General features: G+C 28.8%; 1 protein-coding gene across 3 annotated transcripts in view; it reads right to left on the reverse strand.

The window, feature by feature from the left end:
• Positions 1–20,164, reverse strand: part of mirr (mirror) — a 77,573-nt gene that overhangs the window by 37,061 nt on the left and 20,348 nt on the right. For all 3 annotated transcript variants that reach the window (XM_014432660.2, XM_014432661.3, XM_014432662.3), the window contains exon 2: positions 15,367–15,621. In XM_014432660.2, coding sequence (XP_014288146.1) covers positions 15,367–15,621 — 255 coding nt within the window. The remainder of the gene's footprint in view (positions 1–15,366; positions 15,622–20,164) is intronic.

Consider the following 20,164-nt stretch of genomic DNA (forward strand, 5'->3'; position numbering starts at 1 on the left):
CCTCAATTGACTAATGACTAAAATGTTAGTTGTTTACAAAAAAAATTTTTTTTAATTGAAAATAGAAAGGATGATCTAAATTTTTTTTGGATTTATTTACAAAAAAATACTCCATATAAATAAGAGTGTGCGCAAGTATCATTCTTTATTTTAAATTTTTTCTATCTTAATATCTAATTCATACATAGATATTATTATAATATTAAATATTTCATTTAATTATTTTTTTTATTTTATGAATAGGTATATAATTACAAAATATAGCAAAACGAAATTTCAAAATCCGCCGTTCAGAGGTATTTCCATAATCATAAATAGAAACAAATTCAGAAAAAAGAAATGATTTAAATAATTTCAAGACCTTAAATAAATTCTCCGTCAAATAGTTGTCAACTAATCAATATTTTCCAGAATAATTTTACTTGTTCACATGTGATACTTCCATAACTATCTATTTATAATAATTAGTTGGATAATAACAGAAAAGTAAATATAGTATATCAGAATTTCTGAGTATTTTACAGCAACATATATGGTGTTATTTAGTTATGGCTGAGTTAAAAAATCACATATGAAAAGGTATTGCATATGTTTTTTAATGAATGCATATGTTTTTTAATTCATTATTATATGGTTTTATTTAAGTTTCTAATGAACTAATGAAAAATTTAAAAAAATAATTTCACAAAATATCGAATAGTAATTATATAAGTAACCTTCTTTTATATCATTCATTTCACGAGACGGAGAAGATTCCAAAGCAATAAGGTATTTTTTTCGGATATCTGAAGTTATTATTTCAAGAGACAGTAATTTTCTTTCAGCTCGAATGGGAAATTATTTAATATTCATATAACATTTAATTCATGGTTTCACTCTTGAAAAAAAATATAATATATTTGAATGTGAGAGCATAAGGTAATTCTCTTGGGCAGGGCTTTAGAAGATATAAGCGGTACTTTGAAGTCATGTTTCAAGAGAAACATGGCGCAAGGCTAGCTTACAAGCTGACAACTTGCGGCCGCAAAGAAGGGAAACTAAGCTCGTGAGAAATTCAGAAGACTCGCCTCAGAGTTTGCTAATTGTTGCGGTTTGCCCATTCTATTACACCTGTCCGGACTTACTAAACGCTTAGTTTTATACTAGTAATAATTCAGGTCTGTTTAAAGCTACATCCGAAGTACATTAGGCACGATTCGAAAACCCAAATCCCGTTGAGGTGTTGAATTTTCAACTTACTGTTAATAAACAACGAACATTACTTTCCTAACACGGGTTTAGTTCGTTGGGATTTTCGGGCATTGATTAATAATAAATTTGTTCCAACCCATGGGTATATAGTTTTAAATTCTCTCTTTTTAACATTAAATTCAAACAGGTGAAAGCTTTTTAACTTAACTTTTAGGAGTTTATAATAATGTTGAATTATTCTTGTGTTTCCATTAATATTCAAGGTACCGAATTAAATATAAAGCTATGTACCTCTATCTAGAGGAAATAGAAATTGTATGTTAAATACAGGTCAGTTCTCTATTTCAGGCAATGGAGAAAATATAGCTTAAAAAATATGTTAGTAAGAAGATGGTTCAGGTGACATTAAAGAAAAGAACAGAGACAGCAAAAATATTTTTATTAGTAATCAACGTTTCGCTCCACATTGCAGGGCTTCATCAAGAAAGGGTAATGATTAATATTCACTCCCCTTTTTGGACTCACTAGGTCATTAATAAATAAATATTTTGCTGTTTTGTGCCTTTTTTGACCGCCACTCCGACCATCTTGTACCACCATCCCATAACGTCAACAAATAATCAACTTATTAAAAAAAAAATATATATATAAAAATTGAACTCACATTTTAAATTTTAAAAAATGATATAAATTATAGAATGACTTCGAATTAAATTATTCTGTAGAAAAATTTATATTTTTGCCCAATATTTGCTTATATCATTAAAAATGCGGTCCGTTTTTACGAAACAAAAAATCAACCTACTTCATATGAAGTCCAAATTCAAGATACTAAGTTTCGACAGTTGGTTATTATGGGCTTATCTGTTTTATTTTTTTATTTTTTTTAAAGTTTATATTTAAGAAGTGGTAATATTCAGAGCCTTAATTTCTTAATTTACAAATTATTTTTTTTTGTTTTGTTAATATTGACATAGCAATTTAGTATCAAATAGTTTTCATCCTAAAATTTAAATTTTTAGAGTGGTAGTAATATGAAAAATGAATTAATGAAACTGAAAAATATTGGTAATTATGTGGTATTAAACCTGTACAAGGGGGGTATTAAATCCAAGAGGGCCTTAGTTGAGACTGATTATTTGGATTAGGTGTTGGAAGATATTGGAGGATGGGTTAACACCAGCGGTTTCTTGTAGTACAAGCTGCCTGCTTAGTTGGAACCTCATCGTTAGTATCTTAACAGCAGGATTACAGGGGTACACAATGTCTAGGCATTTTTCCATATATATTTTTTTAAATTTATAAAATATTATTCAAACATCATTAATCTTTTTAGCTGCATAATGATCTTATAAATATACTAATAGTATACGATTTTTGTAGTAATATAATTTCTTTATAATTGAAAATAAGGAGTTCATAAATTATATTTCCGAATTATGACACTTTACTCCAATAAGACTTAGAAGCTAATTATCTTCTTATTGTTGTTGTCAACTAAACTGACTTAAATATGGGTCATAAGTTAAAAATTAAAAAAAAAAAATGATAAATATGGCTTGAACCCTTCCCTGAAATTTTAGGTTTTCAGAGTACTGACTGTTGCCATCTATATATTAAATATATATATTTTGAGGTTTTATCATTATGTTACATGAGCTAAATACCTTTTGTATATGTACTTGTTTAACGAAAATATGGGGCAAAACAGAATTGTTAATTCAATATGATTTCCGTAATTGACGAATTGATGTATTACAAAATGCTGAATGTATTTTACAAATCATCTTATTTTGTAAAACATATATTTCATCATTATAATTTCTTGGTACCTTTTTCGATTAAATTGATTTCGAAATGAATAAAACATTCTTGTTTTATCACAGTTTTTATGTAATTCAATTAGCCGGTAATTGAATTTACACAAGGGAGGAAATTAATGGGTACTCACAGCTCGAACAAAGGAATAAGTCAATACATGATCGGTACATTGAAGTATGAACACGGTGAAAAATTGTAGTGCTACTCTGTGTAAAAATGAAGTATTTACACTATTGCTAAAAACAATTACCAATTAACTAAAAGCATTTTAGCCAGTGCAAATATTTATCAATCTTCTCGTTCGATTTGCTGATTAAATTTGTGTGAACAATATTATTTTCCTTATCAGTACCTTTTTGTATGTCATGACAAAAATAAATGTTGCCATTCAAAAAGATATATATACTAAAGATAGCCTTATTTTAACTGATTATTAAGTAGGGTGTTACACAATGGTTTTTTACAGATAAATTGAACATATGTTTTTTATGTCAAGGTAGTCCCCATTTCGCGATCTGATAATTAGTTGTTACGAATAATGTGATTTAACTTTCATATATTTTCATGTCATAATGAATTTTTTTTAACCATATCATTTTTAACATATTCATATTATAACACGTTTAGAAAATAATGCATATCAAGTGATTGGAACTACTACAAAAATATCGTGAACCAAAATGATTCTTATCAACTCAGGACGAATTAGCTGAATGAATTTGTTCTACTCATAATTAAAAAAATTGTTATTGAAGTATATACATCGGTATCAACGATTATGTATTGCAAAAACTGACTCAACATTGCATGGCGCTAAAATTTACTTTTCATATCGTTTGATAGTATTATTGTGTAAAAAGTATTGTGAAATGCTACGTGCATGTTCAAATATTTCAAAATTTGAAAAAAGATTTGAATACTTTATGTTTTTTTTTGCATCAATTTTTATTTAATATGGAAAAGGAACAAACTAATATAATTTTTTTTTATAACTACTAAAATCATAAATTAAATGGACAAATATATTTCAAAAGTTATATAATCAAATTTTTCTTAAAAATGCCAGAAACAAAATCTGATTCCTGAGAGTCAAATACATCAAAGACTCATATACATCATAAAAACAAATTATTTGATATCAAACAATTTTTTTTTAACATTTTGTATTAACTGCATTTGTAGGAACGCATCAAATACAGAATCACTGGAATAGATTAAGAAACATACATTCATACATCCTGTAAATATTTTGAAATTTTGAATTCTAGTATTTGCACCACCGTCCATTGAGCTTAGTCTACAAATGTAATGGAGGAAAACCCATATCGATTTTGAAGATTTTCTACATTTCTGCATATAAATATATTTCGGATAATGTCTAATTTAACCACCTTTTCCTGACCTCTCTAGAAATGAAGTGATAGTTTGCGAATTGAAACAAAATCCTCCCTTGAAGCTTATGCTGTGTCTAAGCAAGTTTCACCAATTGGTTGATTTGGAGTTTTTGAATCATTTAGTACTTTTAAGAATACATTTTTGGATAAAAGCACTAAGAAATATTTTTCAGTAGTTCTCCACCATGTTCAGCAATATATTTTCATTCAGATTTCAAATCTGACTAATAAGAGATCACAAATTATATCATTGGAACATTAATCATCAACAGAATCAATGAAGCTATGGTTCAAAACTCTACGTTTGTGGTTTATGTACTTTCAATGAGCCTCCATTGGCTTTTAATTTTTTAATACTTTTATCCACGAATCCGAGGTAATAATTAGAAGTGAGTTTTATTTAGAAAATTCCTGAATTTGATGGAACGTTGATATTTTAACAAAAAAACATTAACATGAGTAACTAATTCATAGAAGTATGATTAAAGTTATAGCACGGTTTTTGATAATTATTTAGTTCTACATGCTTATACCTCATGCTATAATCCTGAACACTTCAGGAACGCATAGAGCACTAATTAAAATGTGAATAGGTCTAGACAGGAAGTACGCACTAACCTACATTGCACATAACTACGACCTCTGCTCATTACTGCAATTGTTGGTTGATTTTTTTTTCCACTACTTAGCATTTGTATTTATGTGATTTGAGCATTCAATTATTTATGAAAAGGATTTTCGCTTCTTCCAAAGGTGCAAATAAACTTAGCAAATTCCAGTATTTATTGTTTAATATTGGTTTTTATTATAGTGGGGACCTAATAATATTGTCATAATTGAGGGAATTAAACTCAGGGTAGATACATCCTAATTTTGATCAACAGATGGCTTTACTGTAAGTATTGTCATAAATTTCTAAGTTCCAACATTGAGTGCGGAACCAATTGAAATTTAATAAAACCTTTGATTAAAGATAACTAAAATAACATAATTGTCAAAATTATAATTATTTTAAACACCAGAAAATGATCTATACCATTGTGCTATTCAATTAAACAATTTTTAAGGTTGATAAAATATTTAATAACGTCCAATATCAGTGAAAAATCATATCACTCATTTAATCATTACCTATAGCAGTTGAATAAAAAAATCGGATAGATTCTATGAAGTATTATATGATAATAATACGTCAAGGGGAAAAAACACTTATTAACCTCCCGAAATTATTTATAAATAGTTAATAAAGTTCTGATTAACTAAACATATGAAACCTACTATTCACAATCAAGATCCAGGTCGCATAAAGCATGAAACTATTAAAAAATGTTGGTTTCGTATAATCCTTAATTGAAATTATCAAATTCACAAATATTTCAATTCAGAAGTTTACAAAAATAACATTTGTCAGCTGTCCCGCCATTCGAGCCGGAAGGCCATATTATTAGTTCGATTTTACACAAGATATAATTTTTTTTTCGTGCACGAGGCTGTTTGGTGATAAATATGCAAATTTAGCGTAATTATGAAAATATAATGGCACCCAAACTATTTCCAGTTAAGTTTAAAATGAATTTGGTCATAGTATGATTAGATTGACACCTGCGTGTTTATATTCCTAAAAAAAAATGTCATCGATTAGAATCAATAACACACTAATATGCATACCAATATTTTAATTATCACTTATCGATCTCATGAAAAAAAAAATGAATTTACTTATCTTTGATCTAATTTTTTTTTTATATTATTATTAATTTATTTATGTTTTAATTTTATGAAATGTCATCTGCTTCTATAAGGGATTATTTGCTGATTCTCAAACAGAGAAATAAAATAATTATTTCTAATGCGTCCCAGTAAAATGATAATATTAATTTTTTATATAAAACAAAATTAATTAAAATATTAAACTTCTGCTAATTAGATTTCCCTTGCATATTTTCAATTTTTAAACATTAAGGAAGCTAGTATATATAAAATTTATTAAATAATAACTTACAATTATTAATGGAGATTTATGTAGTCCAATTTTGAATTTTAGTGAACATTACCAACGTCTACAACCGAATTTTGTTAAGAAATGTGGGTTAGTTTCATTGAAGAATATAAAAATATTACAAAAAAATCTATTAAAATTCCCATCAGGTTAAAAAAACAACATACAATAGAAGTCGTAATAAACTAAAAATGAAAAAAAATTTCAATTATTAATTAAAAAATAATATTTTTTTCAAATAACAGAAATATATCTACATATTTAAATAATGTTTCGTAGACTCATTTTTTAAAAATTTATTTCTAGTTTTTATTATAATCGCCTCAGATGGCCTCTTTTTTATTTGCAATATCAGTTAATAGTTATACGAAACCAAATAATAAAAGCGTTTTTTATTTTTTATTTCTCTTTATTTCTTAACATGTTCTTCAGCAGAGGGAATAAGTTGAGGCTAGAATGTTTTAATTTTATCCGTAAAGAAGCTTAATTCTAAAGTTAGAACATTATATTCATATAATAAGTATGTATCTCTTTTATTGTTAACCCAAGGTAACAACAGTGCTACAGTCATATAATGAGTTAAAACAGAATTCAAATTGCTGCTTTGCATAGATACCATAATCGGAGCTATCTACTTGTTTCTGTATTTTAAAATATTTTTCGTTTTAAAATTGTTTCTGGGCTCAATGATATTGTCAACCGTCTCAGATAATGTTTTTGTAATTATTGTTTACTTAAAACAAGGGTTAGAAAAATGGTCTATCTATTTCGAAAAAATTATATATTTTTAAAATTCCTGGAATCTTTAGACAAATTTGTTTGCTCTTTTATATCTATGCTCTACATATAGAATAGTGTTTCTTTGTATATCTGGCATATGTGAAGTTTTTAAGAAAGTACACACAATATATAACTAATCGTTTTTCTATTTCTCTATCATAATATATTATTAATTAAAATAATGGGAATGAATGTATTTAAGATGTTTTTTCACTTCAAGTTTAATCAACATTAATATTTGTTTATATTTATTTTTTATTTTTTTTATTTAAGTTATATCTCAATAAATATGGCGTGAATGTACTTTCTCACCGTATTACCATTCTCCAAAAATATATGAAAACATATATGTATATAATTCGTACTATACATAACCATGGAAATTCACTGACTGATGGTACATAATATTTTTCAGGTTTTATTGAATCCATGAAAAGATTAAATAACTAATAAGTAGCTTTTATGACGTCTAAGTGGTGCTTTTAAGTTAAAATAATGAAATAATCTGTAGTTAAATTTTAACCTATAGATAAATATTAATTTTAGTAAATCAATTAATAATATACCATTATGCACTTGACTTCGATATTTCTCAAATTGAATCCATGGAGTAACTTATAAACCAATATAACGTTTTACTTAAAGTAACAGCATCCCAAAAACAATTTTTTTTTCCGAGAACTTTGACCAAAGATTTCTGAATAACCGGGAAAGAGGGTACTAAAAAACAAGTTCAAATTATTCTGTAGCATTAATGACAAAATAAACCAATAAGCCTCTATTTGCACCATTCTTTTAATTATTATTATTATTTGACAATGCTAGTTTATTATAATTTAGATAAGTAAGATGTTAGCTGGTAATGTGAATATTCATACTTAAAAAATAACGCAGATAGATAAGCATAATTCTGTCTCCATTACCGCAAACAAAGTAAAAAATTGTCCAATTAAACAAAATAGAACATTATAAAATAATGGTAAATGTTAAAATTACAATGGAATGAAAAATACAAACAGTCTTACAGGATTATTGAGGTTTCATTGCTTGTTGCAGGACGTTGAGGCATGACGCTTCAACAACCTTAACAATGGAACTTTGAAAATCTAAACTATTTACTATTTGTGCAATTTTGCATTCGTGTTGTTAGACCATCAAGAGCGAATGGTCCATTTCGCCAGATCACCTATCAGCGTACACGACATTATGAAACTTTAAACTTATTCCAGATTCTTTTCATGAAGGTAATAAAATATTTATGAACATCCAGTATCCAACGGAGTCATATCTGATTTTATTTTAAATAGTACCATTGATATAGCTGTAAAAAGCTATGCATTTAAATAGTTTGATTTATTTTTGTTAGGAGATTTTATTTATTTGAGAGAGAAGGTTTGATTTATTTAGTTTATTATTATTTATTTTTTTGTGAAATTGATAGTTAAATATTCTGAAGTGTTTATTGCGTTGAACAACTTAAAATCCCGACTTTACTGTTCAATGGTGAAAATTTCTTTAGCCCGATTGCTTCTCTCTATCAACCCCAACTTGTCCTTCTTCTGTAGTGGGAATTCGAAAGGTCTATTATTTATTTTGTTTTTTGGACATCTTAGTGAATCTAAGTGATTTTAGTTCAAAACATTTCTAACTTTATTGAAAATTGAATTTAAAAATATAATTATTTAAATAAATTTTTAAAAAATAATGAATTTATATTTAATTGTTGGTAGACTGAATTAATTTTAGCCTATTATATAGGTTAATTGCCTCAGACAGTTTACTTTTTTTTATTAACTTGTAGCTTACATAATTATATTCTATAGAACTTCACCTAATAGAATATTTTTTATAAAATGAATCTCACTCTCGTATGAGGATTATCACAATTGAGGATGACATTGTCTGTCCCATTCCATAATAAAACAGACGATGAATAAATTTTCTAATAAATTTTGAACTATAAAATGTTGAAAAAAATTAAACATATGAAAAAAAAAAAAGATTTTGAGACTGTCTGGAGTATAAAACTTGAACAATAATATTAGTTAAATTGTACATTTTACATGAATATACAGCAACATATTGCATGGAGGAAAGAACACTGAACTAAGCTAAGTTAGCATAAAGGTTTACAATATCTGTACAAGGCTACTGATAATAAAACAAATTTTTATATTGTGTTCAATACTAAGTTTAACATTGGTGATTGGTGTTAAAATAATTGGTCGAATCGATTTTCCTGAGAAGGCTAAATCAGATCCTCCGATGTCGTCTCTATACCCACCGACCCCAGCGTCGAAGTCTTCCCGGTGAGGACTCCAGCGGAGGCGTGGCCGGAGAAAAACCCGTTGCTAATAAAGGAAAAAAAATGCGGGGCAATCTGTGCGGGGGGCAATTTGGCTTTGGCGCCCCCGCGGTTTTTGCCCGCCTCGGCGCCGCCATTATTCCGCGCTTTTTTTCCTCCCGGCCTCATCGGTATTCCGGCCGGCCGGCGGATCTGGATCATCGCTGCCCCTTTGGAGCATCGCGGAAAAAATTCCGAGTCTGTGCCCAGCCAGCGGAGTCCAATTAATTCAGGTACGGCTTCCATTTAGGTAGTAATTGAGACGATGTGACATAGCTGTCTCCCCCGTTTCCCAGGATGACGTCGGACAAATAAATATGGTGTGACATTGCGATAAAGTGCGACCAGAAACAGGTTTCCATCTGACATCGAAGAATGTCTTGGGGTTGAGGTCTCTGATGGTGCAAATGGTAGCTGCTGCCTTATTTTACAAGTCTAATAACTTATAGTTGCGACTCCATAAATTTTTTCCCATGAACCAGTAGAGAAATGGTCAGCAATTCATTGGTGGAGTGATTAGGTTTCAATCATGTTCTTATCCCACATCAACATTTAACCCTTTCAATATTAAATGTTATTTGTACTATTCGAACCTAATACATAATATTTTTTTCTATACTTCAAAAAACAATTATTTGTTTAATATAACAGAAATCTTATTCTGAACGTAAGTAAATTTTAATTGAAACACATTAAATACATTTTGTTTATATATTAACAAAACACCCGCTCACTATAAATCATTGCAATAAACAAAGTATTTATTTTAATTCCTAAGAAAAATTAATTTGAAAATTTTATTAAACGAGAGTTAACATAAGTTGTTGTGGTATTAAAAAACAAACAATTAAAAAAAAAAAAAAAAAAAAGAAAAGAGGTTTCTGAGAACATTATTATTATTATTATTTTGCATTTTAAGTTATCTTCATACACAACGTTTCATAAAAAATTCGAAACCTCTAAAAATTATTATTTATTGTCCACTCAAGTTAGTGATATCAAAATTATTCCGAAACATTTGCTAACATTAATACCAAAGAACTATGTTTTAACTTGGTTTAGTATTGTTACAGTATTACGGAAATATATACTAATAAAAGAATATTTAACACCATATGTTCCTTTTTGGCTACATTGGGAAATATTAGTAGATATTTCAGGATTATAGAATTTCTATGCCTTTCTAAGCTCCTGAGACAAAGCATTGCTACATGATTGACCAGTTGGTTATACATTGTCTAAATCAAATCGAAACGGATTTCTAGTGCGCTCCTCTGTATTTAATATCATAAAAAAAAATTCTTACTATAATCTAACGTACTTTAATCCAATTATTAATCAACCTTATTACAGCTCTTATTTTATTGCATTGAGCAAAACAATTATAATTTGTATAAAACGTTATGATATATAACTTAATAAAGTTGTGATGCATTTCCAAACGAAGAGTGGTTTATTGTCGTATATGACCTATTATAAAATCATTAAAAAGATGCTGCTTCAATTATCTCAGCATTTATTACCAATTAAATATATCGTTCCTTACAAACAGTACCGAGCAAGGGCCGTGGAAGCGGTAGCAGTTGGCCTGCTCAATGATTTACGTTAGTACTTAAGATGCTAAGCTAATATAGCTGTCCAGAATTGAGCTAGCGCACACTCCAGCTTACAGCAATTAGTAACACTTTTAGTAGGGCTTAGGTCTTCTAAGTAGTCGTATTCCTCCTCTTAATATTCTTAAACCCAACTTAAGTAACCCCCTCCTACATTATAAGTCCCCTGTTCTCAAATTAACTTCTACTAGGACGTGTTTTGTTGATATTTTCTTTTTCTATTCCTGAGTCTTTACCTTTATTACTGTCAGTACAGAAAAATATAACTATTTAAAAATGATAGCGACTAGAAAATATTGATATAATATAAACATAAACATTCGTTATAACTTAATACATCTAGTTTTATTCTCATTATTATATTAATTCACTAATTGTAAATTTGCAGCTTTATTTTTCACTTCATAATCCCTTCAGTTATTTTTATGATTATTGTTATTCTTTTTTTTTTATTTAATTTATTTTTTTATAATTATTATTTTATTTTTATTTTCATTTTAATAGTTGTTAATTAAATTATTAATTGAATCACTTAAGACCAATTCATTTTATACTTACCTAGCTTAAAAACGTTATGGTCTCCACAACGCCTTAATAGTCTAAAAAGTAACATTTACATTTCACTTATGTTTATCATTTTTATGGGTTATTTTAGCACCGACTGATAAATGTTGTCATCTGGACTGACCATACTGAATATAATATTTTAAAAGAATAAAATAAAAATACCTTCCTCGGTCCCAAAGCCAATATCTACATTTTTTTTCTAATGAAAAGTGTTGATGATTCCAAAAGTATGATACATCTTTTTCTGTTGGTAGCTTAAGAAAAAGAAACAAAAAACTTCTTTGACTTGGGTGATTTCAAACCAATATTTTGATATATGTGTGTGTGTGTGCACCTTCCTAGGTATTGCATATTGGTTGCATATACAAAAGAAAAGAGATGCCGAAGAGCATTAAAAAAATGGTCCTTAATAGTAATTTATAAATCTTTCTAAAAAATAGATAGATACCTCGACATCAGGAATAATTGATAAACGGAATAGTTACAGTGTAGTTTGTCCCATTACAGATTGTTAATAGTTAAATGATAAATTAATAAGTGTAGTTATGAATAATGCATCCACCTTCATGCATATTTGAGCATTAACTGCATGTAAACGATTCTAATTAGCATTTCCCTCCTTTCGTATCTGGTTATAGCTTCTATGATTCCCAAGATACTGCCAACCGTTCTCCTACAATATCGGAACGTCAAACACATTTGAACAATGCATATTTATGACTTATATAAACATAAGACTTCCTGATGACTGTTCATATGTTAATATGTTATGTATATTATGTTATACGAAACCTTGATTTCCGGTGCCTTGTCGGCAATTTGCAACAACTACCGGAACTTGTCCTTTCGAATTTTAAATTGCTAATTTTTACCGGCTCTGACCACTGGACAATGCTAGATGTTAATCAAGATCAACGACCGAATATCTCGAAAATTCTATGAACAATTTGAAGTTTTTCAAGACCACGAACAATGGGCCGATAGAAGGTGACGATTATTATGAAGTTGCAACCGAATCAACTAGGTGATATTCAAAACTCTTTGATAAAGCGTCAATAATATTTTGTTCACAACGGGATTAACAGCTAACTCACTTATACTATGAAAATTCTTATCTGCAAATTAAGATTTTTGAGTTGGATTTCACCGATTATTTTTAAATTGGGCTCCAGTATTGTTTATAAAAACTAACTCAACCTCAAAAATAATTAGAAGTCGTTTGTTTTTAGACTTATTCTACATCCATTCATTCTTACAACTAATAATGATAATATTATTATATTCATAATCTGAAGTTATAGCGTAAGAACTGTGTTATTTTTGGATCCGTCACTGTAATGCTTCAAAAGAAAATATTTTAAGGAGAACTGATACTGCTTGGTAATTTTGAACCCGTAGTGAACTAACATTAATTTCAATTACTGTAATTTGAAATTTAAAAATTAAAATTACAATTAAAAGTGATTTTAATTGGTAATTTATCTGCTTGCTTAATCACTGCCTTTACGGTTACTTGTTGAGCCAGAGTGATTATAATTACTAATTACAATAAAATTTAATTAGATGTACTTTGTGTCCAACACTATTGTGGATAAAATTTACTATTGCTTGATATAAATCGCTTATGCAACAAATTTTGATTATACTCATTCCTATGAGCACTCATCAAATTGACGGCTAAACGAGAATACGCATTTACTTTAACCCTAGCAGCACCAAGGTAGTATTCATCCTACTCCAAGGGGGGGGCTCGCCGAGCCCTACACTTCCCAAGACGACCTCCACAAGCCCTCACTTGATTTTAACCCTTATATCATTAATTTTCCTTTTATGGTAAACTTACTCTTTTGAAATATAATAATTTCTTCTTACTTCTGTAAATAAGATGGTAGAATAAGGATTATTTAAAAAAAAAAAATAAGGACCTAAGATTTCTATATGCTTTATTATGAAAATGTTTTAATTTGGAATTAAAAAAAGAATAAGAATACATGATACAACAAAAACCTAGGGTCGCTGAAACTTTAATTATTTTCAATTTCATGAATATTTTAAAACAAAAAAAAAATTCTATTGTCTGAACTTAAGTATAAGAATAAAATGTTTATGTTTACAAATGCTCATCACTAAATTCAGCAGGTTCACATGTGTCAACTCTTTTCAGAACAACTAAAAAACCAAAGAAACATATCAGTCCGAAAATATTTTTAAGTAAAAAAAACTGAGGAAATCAGGCCAGTAGTGAGAGTATGGGCGAGCTGGTGCACTTCCGTGAGCAGCCAATCAGAAGCCAGCATTTTGATGAACCACAGGTCCCTTCCCTGCACCAAGGGGGGGCTCCACCCGCCCTCATCTCATTTTTCTAACACAAATAATTTTTCGTACTCTTCCTCCTTATCAAATATTTTTCAAATCAATTCCAACATGTTGGTAGATAAATTTTAGGCAAATAGATTTTTTTCCTTGTCTGTGAAAAATTTTTTGAGAGCAGTATTAACAAAAATCGGAAGTGAGGGCTCGGCGAGCCCCCCCCTTGGTGCTGCTAGGGTTAAAAAATCGATTTTTCAAATTAAGTCTAAATTGAAGAATATTCGACTTTAAATTAAATAAGTAAAAATACTTTTTTTTTTTTAATCATCTTACTGAGAATAATAATATTAACAGTAAAGAGTAATCATATTACCCTGTCAGCTCCGCTTTAGCCTAATACTGCTCTTCGGAAGTAACCTCAGAACAATCTTCTTTGATGTCGATAATATTATATTATATGACAATAATATTGTTTAATACCTTATTGTATTTCCTGGATAGATTCATGATTGCTAGAAAAAGGGGTATTGGTCAAAATTTAAAAAAAAAATACTGTGCCCATTTTAATTTTGGACTTGAAAATTTCCATTGTATGCTATTGTAAATGCTTACAATAAGTTTAGATTGTCTTAAATAATTATAAAATAAAAACGTTCTTACACTGTCACGGCGGCGATCATATTAACAATCGTCTCTTGTTTCTTCGACGATGTGTAATATTAATTGATATATTTTAAACGAAAAGCAGCAAGAAAAAGTACCTAAAACTGTCGACAAGTAGTCGAGTAGTGTTTATCAACTATGTTAAAGAATCCATGACAATTCACATAACTAGATATTATCTGTAGATATTAAAAAAATTTAAATATATTTTTGAAATTAGTTTAAAAAATATAATATAAAAAATAAATTTTGTTGGTTTGTCCCAAAAAAGGAATAAAACAAAACATTATGACACTCTTTCATATTTTTATATTTAAAATTTATGTTAAAAAAAAAATTAAGTGTAATATTAATGAAAACCCAAAAGACAAGGTACCTAAAATTGTCGATTAATACATCCATAGAGTAGCGTTTAACGACCAAATAATTTTAATAAAGTGATTGGAGTGTAAAAATAAAGTTTAAAAAAATATATGTAAAAATTAATTTGTTACAAATAATTTTTTTTATTTATGTACAAAATGTTTTTTTCTACCATTCTGATTGACAGTTTATAATTTATATATAGTTATTTAATATTAACCATACTGTTCATAATGTGATCAACCCAAGTATTGACAAAATTTGATTTAAACAATCTTCTCAGTATACTTTATTTATTATATAATATAATTTGGTACTCACGGCAGGATAGAAGGGCGGCTGGTCAGGGAGCGAGGCCGCGGCGGCCGCAGCGGCTGCGGGGAAGTAGGCGGCGACCTCCGGGGGGTAGGGCGCGGGGTAGAGGGCGGGTAGCCTCTGGTAGGCCAACATGTCTTGGTACTGGCAGGAGCAGACCGTGTGCCCGGTCAGCGGGTCTGTGAACAGCGGTCGCCCGGTGTCGCAACAGCGGGAGGTTGGCGGCGATCTAGGCGAACCGCTCTCTCGGGATGGGCTTCTCTGTAACAGCACACCAAGGAGTTTATTGACACATCAAGAGGTAGAGAGGAAGGCAAAGGCATGCATAGGAGTAGAGAGGGTAGGATCTATGCAGGGAGAAACATTGGTAAATGTAAGAAACATGAAAGTACAATATACAACATAAATAATAATATTACAACTACCTCTCTAATAAGTATAAGTATAATTATAAATATATAAACATGATTGACCGTAAGTTGCATTGAAGGAGATGGTCAGTGTTGCGGTCCAAGAAAGAAGAATGTACTTGACCACAGCTCTCACCATCTCCTTCAAAATACCTCTACAAAAGTTAGGACAACCAGACTTAATAAAACGATTTTGCATAAAAACTTTTTTTTTTTTATTAGTGTCAGCAATTAATGAATCAGTCATCTTTAATAAAGTTCCATTTACTCCAAAACTGAAAATATGTAAATTTGAATACTGATGTTTTATTATATGTACGACTTAGTAGTTTGAGCAGAAGTGTTCCACATTTCACATAACGCCTCCCAGACAAACACTTAAAAAAGCTCTTAGTAAAAAATAAAAAATTTGTAGTGAATTTTTCTATAGAAACAATATCAGGTGTGAATTTGTTAAAGAAAGAACAGTTAGCTCTTCAAAAACGAACTTAATGTATTGTGTATCACATTGATTGTTAATGCACTTTTTGTTCATATTTATATATATATATATATATTTCGATTTCATTATAATTATCATTTGGACTTTTTGTTTAACTTTTGACCAATTTTAAGAGAAATGAATTGGCAATATTTTTTTTTCACGATTCCTCGTAGTAGGAAAGCTGTAGTTTTTTTTTTAAAATGTATTTATGTCTTTAAAAAAAAAAATAAGAACTTACTTTAACAAAATAAAATAACTGTATATTTGTTTTGACTTATTTACAATTGCGTATTGCCCGCAGAGGTAATAAAGTTTGTTCTCTTGTGGGGTTCAATTAACGCTATTGCACATCCTGAAGTTAAAGAGGATTAAGTTGTACAGATGACTAACATATTAGGAATACTGAAAAACAATAAAAATACGGCAGTAAAATTGATTTATTAATTTTAAAAATTTAACTTATTACTCAAATTTATTTATTTATTTTTTCAAACGGCTGTGTAAACCATCAGAATCAGCAGGGAAAAATCGCCCCAAGGGTAAAAAATCCCCAACAATTGTGAATAAATAAATTTGTAAATTATGATAGCAACAGTCAATTACATAATTAACATTTATATAATTATTGACACAAATAATAACAAATAATGTTAAGAAACGCTAAAATTTAAATAAACAATAAATAGACGGTTATTTCATTTTCACGATGGATCAAACTTACTTCATAAGTCGTTATCAGGTTGGTATATAGAATTTATTATAAAACATTCGATCACACACTTATGTGAGCATAATCGTATGTCAAAAATTTAATTTAAAACAGCTGGATGGAGAATATTACGAATATTGGATCAGGAAAAAAAAAATTGGAAAAGATCTGAAACATTATCTATATGCTTGTTCTATGAGACCATTAAAAAAAATATGAAGTGTATACAGATGTATTTTTTGTCAAAAGCAGTGCAAACATCAAAACAATTTCGTCAACCTCCGAAACTGAGATATCCTGTTGGAAAGATAGGCGAATGAATGTTCCTGATAAAAAAGATTAGATAAAGACTGTGCAACTTGTCAAACATCTAATAACCTTTGATCCGGATACCAAGCCTTTATCAATTCTAACATCTTGTCACTTACAAGTGTAAATAATTTAGAAAAAACATCATGTTTTTTGTTTAATTCGCCATTAAAACTTTTATATGTGCTGTAGTATTATTAAAACAATAAATGAATAAAAAAAACATAAATAAGGAATGAGACCTTTACAATTTATGAATGCCTTATGAATCGGTTTTAATTATTATTCATAACTGCATGCAGTATGCATAAAAGTGACTCGATGCAATTTTAATTATCCATCTGATTTTACATAAAATTCCTTATACACAGTTTTTTTAAAGGCATGGACTACAACCACCGACTATAAAATAGTCTACAAAAACTATACAGGCATTTCAGCTCAGTAAAGAACCTCGGGATGATGGTAGAGAAGGGCTCCTCAGAAAATTAAAAGCCTTGTAAATCGACTTTCTTGTTCAAACATTAATTTAAAGTCCAATTAAGAAAAAAAGTGTATAATAAATTTGTCAGTACCAAAAAAAGTACATACTAATTTGCTTATAATTACGCTAATTTTATTTACGTATGAACATTAATTTTATTTATAGAAAAATATCTAAATATTTACACATTTGTGTATTTACATCTCTAAGTTTATTAAAACTGCTTGTTCTTGCTTCATACCCATTAAAAATTATCCACATTAGTGTTTCTGTAGAATCGATTTTAACCGGCTATATAGAGGCTGGGACGCTGGCCGGTTAGTCCGAGGTTTAGTTATTTCAAAGGGGTGATATTGACAGAAATAAAAAATGTAACAGTTTTACAGATTTTATGACATTAACACACAGCAACGATCACAGCAAAGTTATTATTTTACTTTTAACCCTAGCATTTGTTTTGTTTTTCGATAGGATTTTCAAAGGAAAAAATCAATCAACGGGAACATCTATTCACTTCCCTTTTTCTTTTTTTTCTTATGAGATCAGTTGATCCGAAGAAGGTAATTGCTTATCCGGTTAGCAAAGGTTCTAATGCATTTATTATTTACCTGAGGCAAAGGAAAAAATTATCCCAAATGTGAGCGCACTAGTTTCGGCTTGATCGAATCCTGAATAATGGAGGTTATGCTATAATTCAATTGAAAATATATGTACAAATGTGACTGCTGATACAATTATCCAGAAAGTTTCAAGTTACAAGTATCATGCACACTTAGTGATGTAAATGATATAAGAGTAAGAGCTTAATGTGATAATTAATCTTTCTCAAATAGAAAGGCATATTGAAAAATTATGTCTATTTGTTTATTTCTTGAAAGGTGTAATAAATAAAGACAATAAAAGCAATAAAAAAAACTTAGAAGCAATTGATTATTCTTAGTTGGACAGCTTTAAAAATAAGTTGGATCAAACTGTTGAAGGTTGCACTCGCTTGAGAAGTGGCTTGAGATAAGGAGCAGAATAAGGAAGTTTCAAATAAAAACATCAAGGCATTTATTTTCCCTACCTAATGACAGACTATTAGTGCTCATTTACAATTGTAAAAAACATAATTTACATATGCTAAATAAAGAATTTTATTTTTATTTTAGATGTATACCCACTCCGATCATATTTATCAAGATTAGAATGATTAATAACGCTTGATACAACACTTGTTTGTCTGGTTAACTGCTGTCGATGTTGTAATTTTTTTTAAATGAAAGAAAAAATTAATTATTTATACTTTTAATGAATGAATAAAAGAAAAAAATAACTCCAGACAATTTAACATTTGATTTCATTGTAAGGTGTTTCTGGAACAGTCCATCTGCTCGTTTCACCTCAAATTATCGCATAATTTATTGTGTAAGGCAAAATAAATTATTAATACTAATTAATTTTTTCCACCTTTATTAACATGGGTGTTTTGGAATAAAATATCGAAAAAGAAAAAAAAAATGTAGGAAAAAACAGTTTCCTTCAGGGTCGAGTTGTTTTAATGACATCCGGCGCATAAAGACATACGACTACAACACGGACATAAAACACCTAAGCGTTATCCGCACGCAACATTATAATAAACCGGACAAAAATGACCAATACACCTTGTTAGTAGAATAGCTAGAGTATCCTTCGTTTATAGCGCTTATCATATAAATATTTATTCATATAATTACAATAATTGTACCTTTAAATTTCTCTTTGACATAAAACAATATAACAATATCATTAACACATATTAATTAATTTGCAAATGTAAGAAAATGCAGAATGAGCGTTAATATTATGGGAGTGTTCATTATGTAAGACATCTTATTCGGCATCATTGTGTTGAACATTTTATTACATTGTTTTATGCTGTTCTTTCTTTATTATAACTATATTTTTTATTTTTTTTTTCACACTATTTTTATTCAGCGTTATTATCATCAGATGTAATGAATAACATTGTTAAATTAACTCATCCATACCCTATTAACAGACATGTTCAAATGAATAGTATAACAGGAAAACAAGTTAATATAAATAAAATAAAAAGTAATATCGGTAGTTAAAAAAAATAATACATTAAATTAATATGGATTGTCAAATTTACAGGTTGTACGTACTAATTTGATCATTAAAGTACTGAGAGTTAAATATTACAATTGACTATTTAATCAGTGAGTTAGACAATACCTATAGAATTTTTTAAAAATTCAATAAGCAAAGTTAAATAATTTAACTTTCTTAGGTAAGCTTTATTAATTGGAATACAGCTTCGTGAACACCGCATCAAATTCACTCCATATTTTTTTGAGAAATATTTCGATTAATTAATTTCTCAAATGCTATAAATTTTTTACTTAATGCATTAAAATTTCTTT

This window comes from Halyomorpha halys, unplaced genomic scaffold (assembly GCF_000696795.3).
Source record: "Halyomorpha halys isolate HHAL.00 unplaced genomic scaffold, Hhal_1.1 Scaffold1096.1, whole genome shotgun sequence".
NCBI lineage: Eukaryota > Metazoa > Arthropoda > Insecta > Hemiptera > Pentatomidae > Halyomorpha > Halyomorpha halys.